This window comes from Cuculus canorus, chromosome 10 (genome assembly GCF_017976375.1).
Source record: "Cuculus canorus isolate bCucCan1 chromosome 10, bCucCan1.pri, whole genome shotgun sequence".
In the NCBI taxonomy this organism is placed as follows: Eukaryota; Metazoa; Chordata; class Aves; order Cuculiformes; family Cuculidae; genus Cuculus; species Cuculus canorus.
Window position 1 is genome coordinate 19,477,272 of NC_071410.1, and position 16,337 is coordinate 19,493,608.

Here is a 16,337-nt window from a genome sequence, read left to right on the forward strand (position 1 = left end):
AAGCAGCTGCTAACAGAGCCCTTAGCAGGCTGGTTTCCATGTTTGTTGCTGAGAAGACTCTGGGTAGTGGCCTGGAGATGATGAAAGTGCTGGAGCAAGGCTCTCCTTGCTCCTTCAGCTGGCTGATTTGCAGACTGCAGTATGAGACATAGGAGGCAGGAATGACGCAAAGGACAATCAAGTATGTTAGCTGGGAGCAGAATTAATTCCACAATGAGTTAGTTGGCAAAACCTTTCCTACATTTTAAATAGTAAGGTGGAACCCATTTGTCCCACCAAAGATCTCAGTGCAAAGTATCTGTTTCCCTTGAATGTCATCTATGAAGACCTAGTGTGCAATGATCCAGACGCTGGGAACTACTGAGGAAATTGTCCCACTCAAAGGAAATCAGAAAATAAATAAACTGTTTTCATAACATGAAAAATCCCAGAATGTATTTGAAGAGCTGCTCATTGTGTCTTTGTTGTTTAGATGGAATGGGCCCTGGAGGGTCTCCAGGTATTCCAGGTATAAAGGGTGAAGTGGGAGAACCAGGAAGAGCGACAATTGGATTACCAGGCACTGCTGGGAGAGGTGGTTTACCAGGTCTGCCAGGAGCACCAGGATTGCCTGGTTCACCACGTATGTATGTTTTTTAAGATCTATTTTTATGTTTAAGTCTGAGTGAAACCAGACAAATAATGATTTATATATTATTTCTTTACCAGTGAGGATTATTCATCTGTAAATCTTAAATGTTTGGTTGACACCTTATTGTGATTATAACTCACAGCCTTAAATATATATATATCAGCAGCCACTCCTCTGAATTAAGAAAATACAGGTAATTATTGTTAGAGCTGTAGTCTGAGAGACTGAAGCACAAGGTTGTGTAGACACAATTTATGACACAGAGGACTTCGATGTTCTCAGTGAGTCTTCTGCTGACTTAGATAAAGAATAGACCGTGACCTTAAAAGCACTTGGAGTAGATGTCTCCATCTTGTGAGGGTTCCAAGAGTCAGATCGGATGCCTGAAGAGAGTTATCAGACCTAAAGAAAAGTGATTTTATTTTTATATATTCATTTGTATGATGCCCTGACCAGATTAATTATGCGTTGTTTTGTGTTCCTCTGAAACAGAGTATTACGTGCAAAGAGATGATTTTACTAAAACCTTGAGTTTTACGATTCCACCATAAACTGAATTCAAACAGCCTGTTTTATTTTTGAGAGACAACCTTTCAAAAACAGGGCACACTCTAATGATGCAGCCAATGAACATGGTCCGATGAAATGATTTTCTATAGAGAAGAAACAAGTTCTCCCTGATCAATAACTGTTTGCTAATCAAATCCGGCTCATTTTTCTGCAGAGTCTGTAAAGCTCTTGTAGCCGTTTTTAGCTGATGGTTGCAGTTTGTTTCCATGGAACATCGGACGGGTGCTGGTCAGCACTCCATCTTGCTGTTGTCACTAAGGGGAAGGGTTTTCAGACACAGTAGTTTACATTATGTTAGATCGCTTTCCACTGTCAGCTTATGTTTCATTCTGTTTACCATCTAAAGAGATTTAGAGAATAATCCTGCAGTTATAAAATGAGGGACAGGGAACCTACCCTTAACTTTTTATCATTTAGTCTCTTTTTAAGCTGCAGCAACTTAATGAGAAGTCAAGACACTCTGCAGAAGATATGTAGCCCTGGGAATGACTCTACCATGCCAGCAGCGGCAGAGAACGCTTCTCATATAGGAGAGCTTCTGTGCCAACAGAAAGGGCAATGACCAGTCATCACAACCACCAGTACATTCATTGATTTGTCCTTTCGACTTCTAGCTATACGAGTCTCAACTTATCCCAAAGCTGTAAAGGCACATCTACCATTAGTTAAGTCACTTGCCCTTCTTTATACAACCTGTTTGCAGTTTAGTTAGTTCTTCAGCCAACTGTTAAGTCTTTGCAAAATTGCATTGGTAGAGTAGTAGAGGAACAAAACTCTGTTGCCATGCACGTTGCGAGAGCTTTTGCTTTTCTGTATGCCAAGCTAGAAGCAAACATATGGCAGAGGACTGCAGAGCCTGTGATACCAACCAATTTTCATCTCCTTGTGTAGCTTCCACGGTGATGGTTTGATCTGGTACTGCTTCTGTCAGTTGTATAACTGACATTGTAAGTAATTAATGAGCTGGAGATCTAGCCTTCTCATGGCTTTTGCCTGCCTTCTTTCCACATACAGGCCCTTCATTCCCCCCAGACACAGTCCTGGCAGGAAGGATTGGGGCTCCAGGGGAGCCTGGACAAAGAGGGCGACCAGGAGCTTTGGGTCCAAAGGGTTTCAAAGGTAATTGACTTTTGTTTTGGGAGAGCCTTTTAGCAGTCATTGGGCCTCAGAAAGATATTTGCATGTGGTAAATACCCTAAGGGATGAGGTCAAAGTGTCTTTATGATAAATCACCGGAGGTTGAGATGGATTAAAGGAGCTAACAGCTATTACAGTTTAAATAGAGTTGTGCCCAGAATTGCCAGCAAAATCCAATCACCTGCTCTCTGCTCTGGTGAGGCAAATAAACAGATAAACATCTCATAGCCAGAAAATTAGCTGAGTAAGTTATACTTAAAAGTCATAAGACATAACGGGACTTAAAAATAAGAGCTTGTTCGCTGCTTTTTGCAATATAGGCTGGAAAAGACAGAGAAACTTATATTTATTCTACTCTGTGCTAAAAATAATGAGAATTTGGATCTTAGTGTGTGAGAGAACCAGTGACAAAAGCCAAGATGATGCAGACATCACTGTGGTTTTTGATTGTTTGAATCCATAGGCAGTTACAATTCAGAGAAATACAGATATCCATTCAACCATGACCTAATATCGGTGGGAGTATGGATTTGCTTTCTCTGACATATAACCACTTCTTTAAAAAGCACAAGATCTACCTTAAAACTCTTCTAAAACCATCTATTTAGGGGAGTCTAAGGCTTTGAGAAGAGGTCAGGAAGTGCCGAGGCTCATGCTGCACACAGTAATTTGGCGATGGGCATTGTATAGATATTAATCTGGGCAAAATCTGAGCCCCACTTGCTTGAAGTTCACACAACCTGAGCAGAGTAGGCACAAAATCAAATCGTATGCAAATGGCTTTGTCCTAACTGAATCAAAGACTGCTTTTGAGCTTTTGCAGCTGGAAAGGATCTTTCTCCAAATGAAACCGATTTTGGAGCGTTGACTGTATTTTGCAGGAGAGGCAGGTGATTGTGCTTGTGATGGAGGAGTTACAAGAGCTGGTCTAAAAGGCATCGCAGGTCCACAAGGTCCATCAGGAAGCCCTGGTATGCCTGGGCTTAAAGGCATTGTTGGAGACCCAGGCACTGTGGGTGCACCAGGACTGCGAGGCCCTCAGGTAACGCAGGAAGAGTTTGTATTGGTTGTCATGAATTAAAGGAGAAAAAGTGCTCCTGTGCAATTGTTGATTGTAGCGAAAACAGAATACATTTTTTTTATATACAATTTCTTCGACTTGTCTAGATTTAATAAAAAAAAAAGGAAAAAGGAACCCAGGAACTGATCTGTGAGAAGATGAAAGTAGAGGAATCATCACCTATAAGAAATGGGAAAGTAATGGTTCTTAAGTTCTGAGAACTGCAAGTTTAGCAGAAATGAGAAGAGATAAACAGTAACCGTTATTCATCCCAGGCCTCTTGGCCGTAGGCATCCATGTATTATATACCTAGGGTTCTTCCTAAGTAAGGGCTGGCTGGGGAAGTAGGTATACATCTGCAAGGAGAGAAGACCTGAAATGGCGTGGTGAGATCTTTCCACATCATTGCTCATATCTATGGCACACAGTGTTTTTAGCTGCAGTCTGCTTCTCAGCTGCTGTATGCTAAATACATTAGTGAGAGTTGAGTTGTGGTTTTTATGGAACAGCAACCATAACAAACAGGATTTTCCAAAGTGCTGAGCATTGCTCATTGTCAGTACCTACTTTTGAAAATCACAGTCCATAAAGATACTGGTCTTTTGTCTTCAGAGTATTTTCATCAGTGTCAGTATGGAGCACACTAAGTAATAGGGAGGAAGATTCCATACTGGGGCCTGTTGTATAACAGATAATGTAGTGTTCCCAAATGCCGTCCAACAGTGCTGTCACCATAGATATATACCAAGGTTTGGTTTGCCACTGAAAGGCTGTAGTGACTTGATTGAAACATCTGGAAATAATCAAACTTCTTTATTTTTTTAGAGTAATGTATATAATAGGAAACCCTTTGGAGATTCTTTCTAGCTTCAGTCATTGTGTCCTGTCCTCATATGACACTTTCAAGATGCAAAGCCTTCTTTGCATGTTCATAGTCCTGCTTTTGGTCATTTGGTCTGTAGGCTTCATCTGGTCAGCAAGGTCTTCCAGGCATTAAAGGAGAAAAAGGGGATTCATCCTATGCAACAATCAAAGGTGCTCGTGGGGACCGTGGTGCGACAGCACCCAGAGGACCTTCAGGCATCCCAGGAACCCCTGGCAGGGATGGACTTCCAGGCTTGCCAGGCCCACCAGGCCCTCCAGTAAGTTCAAATTAATTTAGCAGCAGTGCTTCAGAATTGGAATAAGGAGCAGAGGCAATAAACAGGCTTGGCTTACTAGTCCTGACTGCCCTGTGGCAGGTCTCCAAATACATAAAAAACTTACAGTCCCTAAGCAAGAATTTGTCTTGGTCAGGATTAATAATTAGCAGTTATTATTCCTCTGGCTACCCAGTCAAAAGATGAACTTTCGGTAGTGGGATAGACTCTAATGCTGTTTTATGTTGTGTCCTGAAAGTTAAAGCACACTGTTGGCGTAATTGTGAGTCAAATCTTTGAATAGAAGAATCACACCAGAATCTTTTTAATTAAATGGAAAGTAAATGTCTTTTAGAATATGTAATATTTACTTTTGGCTAATACAACATCAAATATAACTTGTAATAGTCACTGAGTTTCCTGCATTTTGTAATGATGGATATTCTACAGTGGTTTCCAAGTACCTTTGCAGGCTCATCTGAACGTTGCACTGAACTGACCAAACTCTGATGCCTTTGTTAAAATAATAGTGGTGTATATTCTTTCTTAATCTCTTTAATTTTCAGCTATTTTTGTCTTTGCTTTGCATAGGGTGATGGTGCGCTAGGTTTCCCAGGTGAAAAAGGACTGCCAGGATTACCTGGTTCCAAGGGCCATCGTGGAGAACCTGGTTCTCCTGGTGTTGGATATCCAGGCCCTAGTGGAGTTCGTGGGCCGCCAGGTGACCCTGGAATGGATGGATTTCTAGGACAAGCTGGTCTTCCTGGCCCTCCAGGTAGGTGTTGCCAGGTGTGCTCTTATTCTGAAAAGATAAAAAGCTATTACAAGTCAGATGGCACTCAGCTTACTGCTGTGCTTGTAGCCAGGCTAGAAGACTGCATTAGATTAAAGATTGCTCTTTAAATTAATTGTAAGTGGTTAGCGGGCTCAGCAGACCTCACCCAGCAGTCACAGCTTTGTCAAGTTGTCATGCTTAGGAGGAAACAGATAATAAGCAAGAACTATTCAAATCGTACTCAAAAACTAAGGGTGGTGGATGGAGCTACTCACTGCCTATTGCTGGAGAACCATTTTACGTCAAAGGTAGTTAGGAGGACTGGCAAAATGAAGTTATTAAAAAGCACAGCCTACTTCATTGTCCGGGTAAAAATAGTAACTCATTGGTACCTGACTTCTGTATCAGTTTTCAGAACCATTGCTATTGCTGAAATACGAAGACCTCCAGATTTTTTAAAAGAAGAAACTGTAGTACATTGTGGGTATGAACAGGCATTGGTAGAGAAGGCATTGTCATGACAGGCAGGTAGGGAGTTCAATTATGACTGGTACAACCAACACTGGACAGTTTGCTTCCTGGCATATTACAGTTTGGCTTAGTTGTTGTGTGTCATTAGATGTACCTAAAGCATGCCATAATGACAAGCGATAAAATCAGTAAATATAGATTTGATAACGTTTCATGTTTTATGTTCATTCTCAGAGTTGAAATTGAGTTGCATGGAAAGTCATATGCCTAAACATGTAGGGAAAACGTTTTCATAACGAAATGATTGCAGAGAGCTAGTCCCAATGTCTTGATTCTATGTCAGCCATTTAAATATTATTTAAGATAAACAGTATTTTTTCTTTACTGCTGCTGATTTTCAGTGTATTTTCCATCCTGTGTATACTTAGGCTTCTAGGTTTATAATTCTGTATCGATAATGCAGAATCAGTAATATGGTTACAGGCATAATATTGTTGTATAGGTTTCTGGACAGATAAACTGATGTTCCGAGTTCAGAAATCTTGGTGGTAAGACCCCTGCGGTATGAGGAGTTGCAGGAGGAGCCTTAAACCCAGAGGGAGGTGATCACTAGGCCAGAATAGCTCTGGGAAGGTTGCACAGACATGCCAGATGGTATGTTACCTCACATCAGTGTCACGGTGGGTGGTTGTTATGAGGTGAGGAGACAGCTAGTATTAATGTCCCCCTGGAACAGTCTGCATAAGCTTTTTTTCCAATTCAAGTCACACGCTAAATGCTGAGAGCTTTACTAATTCATAGCTATTAATGCTCACATCTTTGGTAATTTGTCTCTTACAAACTCCACTAAATGAAAATTGCGTTGTAAGATAAGTGAAAGTAAAATGCTCTGTGCATGATGTGAACTCTAGATATTCTGTGGAGCACATCAGAAGCCAGCTTGTTTTGCATGCTATATCAAAGCTTTGCTAACGACCAAGGGTCATTTGCGGAAAAGTATCTGTGGGGAGAATATGTGGGAAGGTGTGAATAAGTCATTAACCGGTTCAGTTTGCACCTTCATGAAGATGTGTAAGAAAACTTGTGAATGCATCGTTTCCTCCATACTAGGAAATAATTTGTAATAATATACATTATTGTATATTTGTAATAATACATTTGTAATAATACACAAATGTATATGTAATAATGCATATAATATAATAATTATTAATATAATAATACATATACATTACATAATATGTAATAAAAGTACAAATGTATATGTAATAATACATATACATTTGTAATAATATACATTAAAAGGCCTTTGATATAGTAAGTTTCATCTAATATTAAAGAAATGTGGGTGGGTGGAAGAAATAACTCCTTATACTGCACAGACTGAGAGGCCTTATCATGAAAACGAGGAAAGATGTTTACAAAGGGACTCTGACCCACTGAAGTTACCATGTCAAAGACGCCACTGAGGAATTTTGCTTGAGTTCATGTGACATGCAGTACAACAGGGTGAAAGTTTTGCCTTGGTAAAGTCTAACTCAGTATTTTACAAAAAGCTAGACTGGTTTTACCTGATATTATGAGATTACTAAAAACTGTTGGAATTGACTATACTTTGCTTTTATGCCTGACACGATGGCTTCGTAATTGTTTGAGTTCCTTGATAGTGCGATATTATTATATAAACTGTGATAACTTTGGTTAAGTAGCTGAGGAACACTGGGTTTCCCTTATAGAATTGTTACACTAAGCCTTGCTCACATCATTTTGAAAAAACACATAAGGAAACAATCCTATTTGCTTTTCAGATACCTTCACATGAAACATGCATTGTTCAAGTACTCAGCTGCTGGCTAACAATGTAAAATGTAGAATATGCTATTGTACAGAGTTGTTTTTGGAAAACTCACGTAAGACTGTCCATAAAGCCATGTGATGTGTATGCAACAGTATTAAACTTCCCTTGCCATGCCAGTTGCTGCCCTGAATGCTTGCTTTGTGAAAAATGCCGTTCTTTATTGTACTGTGTCTGAGGAGGAAATGTCTCGGAGATGGACCTCAACTTTTTATTTTATCAAGTGTTCAGCATCAGGCTCACAAAGAGTTGCAGAAGACCAGAACTGAAATTTTTATTTTGTGTCCCTACCATTGAACTTTTACTTTATCAAAAGAAGGCCCTGTCAGAGTGTAGCCAAGTGCAGGCAGCGACATGTGTGTTACATCTTGCTGTCATGGTATTAGGTGCCCACATCCATTCAAACTGCGTGTTCCCTCTCATTCTCTGCTACATCCCACTTTCTACATGAGCCTGGCTTGTTTCTTTATACTAGAACTGAAACCTGTTAGCAGCCTCTGACTAGCCAGAATTTGAAATTAGGATTGTTGTTTCTTCTCACAGGTCTGAATAATGAAATCAGTCACGTAAGTCAAAATAATGAAATCAAGAAAATTAGAGTTGAGAATGGAATGAAAGGGGATAGAAATGGGAGGTCAAATCAGAATCACTCTCTATCATTTGGGACTGTTAGAGAGGGGTGCTTAAATCTGTCTATTCTGATGGGGTTTGGGGCTGGATCCTAAACTGAAAGCTTAATTTCAGTCTCTGGATGGATGTGGGCATCGTAATCAGAAGATTTTCACACAGCATTTGTGAACTTGAGTTTGAATCTATTGAGAAGAACCTAAGAAGAGTGTCGTTGCACCAGTTCTTTGCACAGCTTCAACCAAAAGATTTGCAGAAATCTTTAGTGCCTTTGCACCAGAAAAGACCTATCGAGTTACTATGTCCTGGCCTGTCATTTGGAGACTCCTATTCCCTCTGTCAATGTCTGAAGCAAAGAGCCATATTTATTATCCATACGTAAGTCCACTGATTCGATTGAATTTATCCAGGAAACAGTTTGACTCGGGTTCTTCTGTTCATACAATTTGTTAGTCATCTGAAAAGTTAGTGTTTTCTGAAAAAGGAAATGTTTAGCCCATGTTCCTATGCTGAAATAAATACTTCCCATGTTGTCTGATTGAGACTCAATTACCTCTTCAGGGCTGAAAGCAGTCATAATCTGGAGTGCTCTTGAATGGCTGATGAATAAATTTGGCTTGTCAGTCTGGGAATGGAGCTTGAGTAGAAGGATCCTGCAAAGAAAGTTGTAAGGAAATGAAAAACGATATATCTGTGATACCTGATTATCTTATCCTTTATCAGCCTTGTAGTTGATGCCAGAGTTCAATTAGCAAATATTGAGCAACAGTGCAGTTAGGCAGCTGTTGCTGTGTGCCTGTAAAAGCGTTCAGAATAATGAAAAAAAACATCTTTTGTATGTAATCTCTCTGACTAAATAGCTTTTCAAGTCCTCTAGGTTTTCATATTTCGAAAATATACCTGTTGATAGTTAAAAGCTAATGCAGCTGTTACAGCATAGGAGCTGCCTCTATAGTTCTATAGTTCAAAGACCTCTTAAAATTACTGAAAGCATTTCTGGAGCTCAGAAGTCCTAGATTAGTTTTTGTAATAATCGTTTCTGTGACTGTGCAATTGTGACTTCAAATTGTCAGTGACCTACAAGGACTGTTAGAAGTGTTTGAGACCTTTCAGGTAAATCTGGTGTGCCAGCAACTCTGATAATGCCACAAAAATTCCATTCCGCTGAAAAGAGATTGCTGATACAAACAGAGCCTTGTTGGAGAGGTGGAAGCCAGTCAAAGAGCTTCCAGTTGCCGAGTCTTGTTTGCTGCTAATAAACTTGTAAGCCATGTGATTATTTCTTAGTCTGACAGACTATAGAGGAAGCTCTTGGAGAGGAAGACCGAAATAAAAAATCCTTGCTATTTCACCCCACATGCACGCATCTCTTTGGCCTAAACTCTTGAGTGACAGGTTTTTTAAACACCTGTCAATATTCCCTAGATCTGTATTTTATCTTGCATATGCACATTCATTTTAGAATTTCACACTGTAGCGTTCTGTATACAGCTTTGAGACACCCTCAGTTTTAGAAGTTAGGAACACCTGTCAGCTCCCATGGACTTGGAAAGGTCTCAGCCTGGACCTTTTGCTCTTGGAATCACTGCCTGCCTTTTCAATGCCTGCTGCATAGCCCCTGCCATAGGGAGGACCAGTTGCTGAGTGGGAGCTATGGATATCATCCTGAAGTAGTTCACAGCAGCAGTTGCTACCTTTTAGTGGTCATGCAGTAAGTCAGTAGCAGGGATGAGGTTAGATGATTGCCAGATTTCAAACGCCTTTTCTTCAATGTCACGTATTTGAGATGTCAGCAGTGTTTGATGTGCCTAAGTTCACTCACAGCTACTTATGATATGTCCTGTAAAATACGCCTGGGTAGTAAACGTCCCTTCTCTGACCACATCTCTGAAGGGGGCTGTGTACAATCTCAGTGTTTCTTTGTTCTAGGTATCACCTTGCCCTGCATAGTTCCGGGAGCATATGGGCCCCCAGGGACTCCCGGCTTTCCAGGACTGCCAGGTAGGGAGACAAGCTGATGGTAATGTGATGGCTGATGACCAAGAAGCACTTACTCGTCGCAGAAGATAATACCTGCTAATTATCCTCTAAGTGATAGTTATTGCAGAGAGTTAACTGGCATAGTAATGTTGGGTTTTTTTCAAAGAGACTAGGCTTAAACTCCCTGGGGGATCATAATGATCATAATTTTTTCCCTTTCAAGTGGCCTTGGAACACAAACCTGCTCCTTCTGTGTTTATGTAGCTGATGAAATAGCCATAGCTTTGAGACTTCCTCTGGCTTAAATTGTGTATCCAGTGGGTGTTTTTAGCACTAGCATTGCAGAAAAGATCTGATCCTGTTTTCTCATGCTGTTTTTTTGCCTTCCACTATTAATTCATTAATATTATTTATTTATATATTTTTACCCTTAGGTCCCAAAGGCAGCAAAGGCTTTCCTGGCATTCCAGGCCAACGTGGATTACATGGGTCAAAAGGGCAGCCAGGGTCTCCAGGAATAATAGGTTTGCAAGGAGAACCCGGTAAGAGGGAAATTATTGGAGTCCTTTTTGCTGTCTGATTAATACGTACAATATTTTATCGAAAGAGTTGTCCAACCTTCTAGACCACTTTTCTGTCTGGTACATTCATAATGCTCCATTTTGAGCTCCATTGTGCTACTTCCAAGTGTCATCTCTACAAGGAAGTAGTTGCAGCTTGGAAGAACCCAAAAAGAAGTGTTAAAGATACTTGTTACCTGCCTGTAATATTATATTGCTGCTGGAAGAAAGGAAGACAACCAACACAATCTGTTTCTCCAGGGACTAATCGTAATTTTCTTCTGATGGTTAAGGTTGAACTACAAGTAGTGCAAAAGTTGTTTTAAGCCACTTGGTACTCTGGTAAAGGCATGCTGTACACAGTGTTTGGTCTCATTTTAGCTGTGGGAATTTCTGTAAATAAGGAGCAAGAAGCAGAGGTGGTGAGGGAAGATTCCTAAAGCTAAGTTGCTATGTATCCATCAGGTTTCTCTGATGGCTGAAGAACTCTCTTATCCTTTTGCTACATTAAGGGAGAATGTCATATTATGGGATCACTGATGTCATGACATAAGCCCTGTGCAGTGGGACGCATCCACACAGCAGTGCAGTTTAGTGTCTGCTTGTTTCAGGGAGAGTGCTTTCCTGTCCTTGCTTACCAGGGCTGCCAGTGTCTTCTGCCTCAGAGTGCCAGAAGTTGTCTGACCTAGAGGGCATAGTAAGAAAGATGCGATGAACAGAACATCTTCTCAACTTTTGTGGTTGATAGTGGTAGTGAGATGCTGTCTGTAGCTGCAAAGGGCCATCTTCCTCTTTTTGTCCTTTTTGCCTAATCTGCCATCTAATGAAACCAAGCTTGTAAAGCTGCAGTGAGCTGCAGCTCCCAGGTACTCCTGATGTATTGTTTTATCTTTTTTTTCTAAAAAAAAAAAGAATAATATGAAAGAATTCTAACCATTTTAAACAGTTTAATTACTGTTTGTCACCAGTTATTGTTTGTAATTCAGTACTGAAACGTTCTACGACTTTTCCAAGCAACTTCTTCTTGCACGGAATTTTTTTAAATGTTGGTTTTGTTAGAGATGCTTTTGGAAGTAGATATGCTGCACTTCTGCTGACTGACATTTACTGGTTTTCTTTTTAAGGCTTCCCTGGGCCTAGAGGAGAGCAAGGGTCACGAGGACTTCCAGGACTGGATGGAACAGATGGTTTGCCTGGGAAAATGGGTGCTTCAGGCTTAGCTGGAACAAAAGGAGCTCCTGGAGATGTGTTTGGTGCTGAGAGTGGAGCCCTGGGAGTGCGTGGCCGACCTGGACTCCCAGGTGATAAAGGACTTACAGGTGATCCTGGATTTCCTGGACCGAAAGGTAAGCACTGCTTGTACCTGGGAATATAAAACTGATTCTCTTTCAAAAATCTTTCCTCTTTCAAATCTCTTTAAGATACTGTGTTAGCAGTCCACTTAAGTTGCTCATAGGTGGTGGTTTACCGTTTTTCTCTTAGAATCTAATGCAACTCAAAGCTTTTATTAAAACTCACTTTTTACTTAAACTTTGTATTTTGTTTTATTTGTTCTGTAACGTCCTTTCTCTTTCTTTGCAGGGTTAGACGGAAGACCAGGCCTCCTGGGTATTAAGGGCGAACAGGGTAATCCAGGATATTCGGGTGTCCCAGGATTGCGGGGACCTCCTGGTCCTGGAGGCCCTTTTGGCATTAAAGGAAAACCAGGGCCCTTGGGGTTAGCTGGCCTTCCAGGAGCACCAGGTACATAATTTCTTCAAATTAAAACAAGTAGCTATGTGATGTTGAGGAAGTTTGAGAGAGATTTGGCATTTGCTAGGAGAGAGCTCCTGCCTCTGGTTAGGGGACAACAGTGCAGAATCTGAGCCTTTTGCTTCTGACCGCTGGATGACTCCTGCCTCAAAGTGGTGCTCCAAGGCATGACAGAAACATAGGAGAAAGCATCTTAAAATGTCTTGATACTTTTAACATCTCTGCTCTTACATGCTGGCTTTGTCATTGACTAATCTTCATTTCCCATTTTCATGACAATTAATTTCTAATGTATGAAGTTGCTTGAAATGTGATTTGGGTAGATTGAAAAATTGTTGGCCTACTCAGAACGAGCACCTCTGTCTTTTCTTCTTTCTTTATATGGGGCAAAAGAGAAATTTATTTTCCTTTCCTTTTAAGGGGAAGAAAAAACACTTGAGTTAGACCAATATCTCTCAAGCTGTGCAGACCAAAGTGTTTCGTGATAGTATATGCAAGACTTGAGAACCATGCAGAGAGAAACCTGGAATAGTAGATAATATCTGTGACAAAACTCATTTGTTCTGGCATGTGCTGGAGCACATGACTGCTGAAGTTCAGTGACAACACATGAATGAAAGCAGTCACGTCACTTGAGATGAAAATCATAGAGTTTTAATGTTTTATTTATTTTACAATTAACATTACTTTTGCATCACCATTGTTTACTTTTTTTGGACTGTATACGTGATTTTCCTACAGCTGTTTTTGAAAACCTCCCATTGCTAGGATGACAAGCTCCAAATGATTAAGTTTTTTGCTGCTGTTGTCTCTCTGAATCATTGATTTCTTTTGTACCCTTGTTCTTTCTGTTCACATATTTTGTCTGTTTTTCCCTTCACCATGTTTCTATTCCATTTATCATCAACTATCCATTTCTGATGTCACACTGTTTGGTTATGGGTTCTTCACATAGGCTGTCAAGGTGAGAAAGTGCAGTGTAGCGTAAAAGCTCATGGACTAACAGCCTAGCTTTTAATGCTACAAGAATTGCATTGACTATAGGTGATACCCCTTATTATTGCTAGTTAAAACAAAAGGCTAAGAGCCATTGTAGTGAGAATGCTCAGACAGCAACAAAACCTCAAGCCCATAAGGAAATCCTTAATATGTAGAGATTTTAAGTGTGTGTGTTTTCTCGGTCATCTTAAATAAAGCAGCTGTTTCATCTTCTGCTTTAAAAAATACCAGTGGGTAGCTTAAAACGTTTAAGCTCGGAGTATAACAAAGCTCATATATTGTGTGCTACTGCTGCAAATGCCACCTCATTTTTCCTTCTCTTCTTCCCTGTAGGTCTGAGCATTCTGTTTTCAATGGTTTGAGCCTTTATTTGAATTTAAACCATTACATGGTTTACTTATGTAAACTATTACAAAACTTCAGCTAGAAACTTTCTGAAACACGCAGAGACAATGCAGTGCATATGATGTTGGTTTTGTGACAGCACAATCAGAAGCTTCTTCCTTTAGTGAGCAATTTGCTCTTCAGGAATAAGACTTTACCTACCAAAGTGGAAAAGAAACATGTCTAACAAAACAAGCCTCTCCGATTATCTCTGGTTCACCCAGAGGATGGGGTAGGTAGCAGAAGCTGGCATTAATGTTGCTTCCCATTCTGGTTTGGCTGCCTTGATGATAAAGGTAAGACTGGTGCGCTACAGTTTGGTGTCTGGTAAAGGAGACAAAAATGGATACATCATAAGGGGTTTCACTCTTGCCGGTTGTGTAGTAATGTAGGCAGTAACCCTCTTCGTAGGTGTTTTATTAGTAGCTGACTAATGCTTTTGCAGTTCCAAGCTTTATGCCTTCTAATAGGCTGCATGTGCCATAAGGTCCATCTGTCATATTAAATACAATGCTGTGTTTAAAGAGTTTGGGAAGCTGTCTGCAACCTCTCTTTGTGTTTGTGTAAAATAATCTATTGAGTTCTTTCTTATTCAGGACTTCCTGGAGTCAAAGGCTTGCCTGGTGATGTAGGCCCACAAGGCCCTGCTGGTATGAAAGGCTTCCCAGGTCTTGATGGTGCTCCAGGATCTCCTGGGGAAAGAGGATTCTTAGGGCCACCTGGGCCTTTTGGTGAAGACGGACATCCAGGTTTCTCTGGGCCAAAAGGTATGTGTTCCGCTAAGGGTATAGTCTGAGATTACTATGCCCACAAAAAAAATAACTGTGTTAATACTGCTGGAAGGCCCAACGTGTAAGAAGAGAATGAATTCCCACCTGGTGCTGAAATATATTTGTTTTGCTGCTGAGTTATGAATTACAGATTATGGATTTAATTGTCAAATCGTGGTCATAAGGAGATCCGTCTTAAAGGACTTGGGCCTGTATGGACAAGGGATCATGGAAATCAAGACAGACAAGAAAACTTAAGAAATGGGGAACAGTGAATGAAATTTAGAGTAAGGAGAGAATGAAGCCTGAACCAAAAGGGAAGTAAAAATTTACAATCTATGTAGTCATTAAGCACCAATACAGTAGTTTGTTACTTGGAGAATTCTAACTGCATGTTGCTCTCTTGGAAGTTGATTGGATTTCCTTTCCAGCAGAAGCAGGACCAGGCTCTCAAAGGTGACCTGAAAAGTGCTGGTTAAAAGTGTCATGCGTGGACACCCATGAGAGAAGTGGCTATGCTGTGCTTGTGCCATGGAGTGTTACTACCCAGATTTGGTTGATTTTACACCCCAGACTCATGCTGCCTCTACCTGCCAGCTAGGTGGTTATGCTGTGTACCAGAAAACGCTGATTGTCGCTTTCTATTTCTTAACTTTTCTACACAGGCGAGAAAGGGTCTTCTGGCCTGCTTGGTTTCCCTGGCATGCCAGGCCTGCCTGGTGTCCCCGGTGTGAATGGGTTTAAAGGAACTCCTGGCACAGCTGGAGGAAAAGGGAGCCCTGGAGTTGTGGGACTCCAAGGTCAAAAAGGTGAGAAACAGCCACAAGGCTTTTGTTGGCTGTGCAGCAGAGGGACTTAGAAGGCCCTCTAAAGAGGTCTGCCTATTTAGTGTTTTCTTCTAAATACCACATTCTTTTCTTCCTTGTGAAATGCTTTTGCCTCATTGCTAAAGATGATGGGTCCTTACTAACGAATTTGGGTCAGAAGACTGGGAAGTTATGTTATTATTTGCCAGCTTCTATTTTTATACTTTTTTTGTTATGCATTATTTTGCAAGAAGATTTTCTGACTTCTTATTTCTTCAGGTGACAGAGGTGATGTGGGCCCACCTGGTCTTCCAGGTTTTGGGCTTCTAGAACAGGCACTGCAATTCAAAGGAGACAAGGGAGATCCTGGATTAGCTGGACTTGGAGGATTCCCTGGACCTAGAGGTATTTCATAACATTGTAGTTAGTTGCCAGTGTTAGCGTGGAGACAAACACATAACCATGCGAGGAAGGTTATATGTGGTGCTTTATTTCGAGGCCCCGGGAACCAGGGGTACGCACCCAAATCTGGTTCCAAAGACCGTTACATCGCGTTCGCAATTTATCCCTAAAACGTTGCTCAATCTACTACATATTCAAAAGGGTTACAACCTAGCCGATTACATATTCATTTGGGGATTACTTCATCCAGTTTCGCAACATCAGCTACTACTGCGCCTGCGCACCCCCTTTCGGTGGTCGTAGGGATGAAGAAAACACTCTTCCTCAGATGAAGAAAATCATCTTCCTCACTTTGCCCTTTTTACCTCTCAGCCTCTGGCAAACTTTCAACCTCCTGAAGATTGGGCAAGTTCCATCAT

The 16,337-nt window shown here is 40.8% G+C and overlaps 1 protein-coding gene across 2 annotated transcripts in view; it reads left to right on the forward strand.

The window, feature by feature from the left end:
- Positions 1-16,337, forward strand: part of COL4A6 (collagen type IV alpha 6 chain) — a 133,082-nt gene that overhangs the window by 100,860 nt on the left and 15,885 nt on the right. For both annotated transcript variants that reach the window (XM_054075522.1, XM_054075523.1), the window contains 12 exons: positions 473-622; positions 2,216-2,320; positions 3,220-3,380; positions 4,361-4,540; positions 5,129-5,312; positions 10,195-10,266; positions 10,680-10,787; positions 11,930-12,151; positions 12,387-12,548; positions 14,537-14,707; positions 15,376-15,519; positions 15,796-15,921. In XM_054075522.1, the coding sequence (XP_053931497.1) occupies positions 473-622; positions 2,216-2,320; positions 3,220-3,380; positions 4,361-4,540; positions 5,129-5,312; positions 10,195-10,266; positions 10,680-10,787; positions 11,930-12,151; positions 12,387-12,548; positions 14,537-14,707; positions 15,376-15,519; positions 15,796-15,921 (1,785 nt within the window). The remainder of the gene's footprint in view (positions 1-472; positions 623-2,215; positions 2,321-3,219; positions 3,381-4,360; positions 4,541-5,128; positions 5,313-10,194; positions 10,267-10,679; positions 10,788-11,929; positions 12,152-12,386; positions 12,549-14,536; positions 14,708-15,375; positions 15,520-15,795; positions 15,922-16,337) is intronic.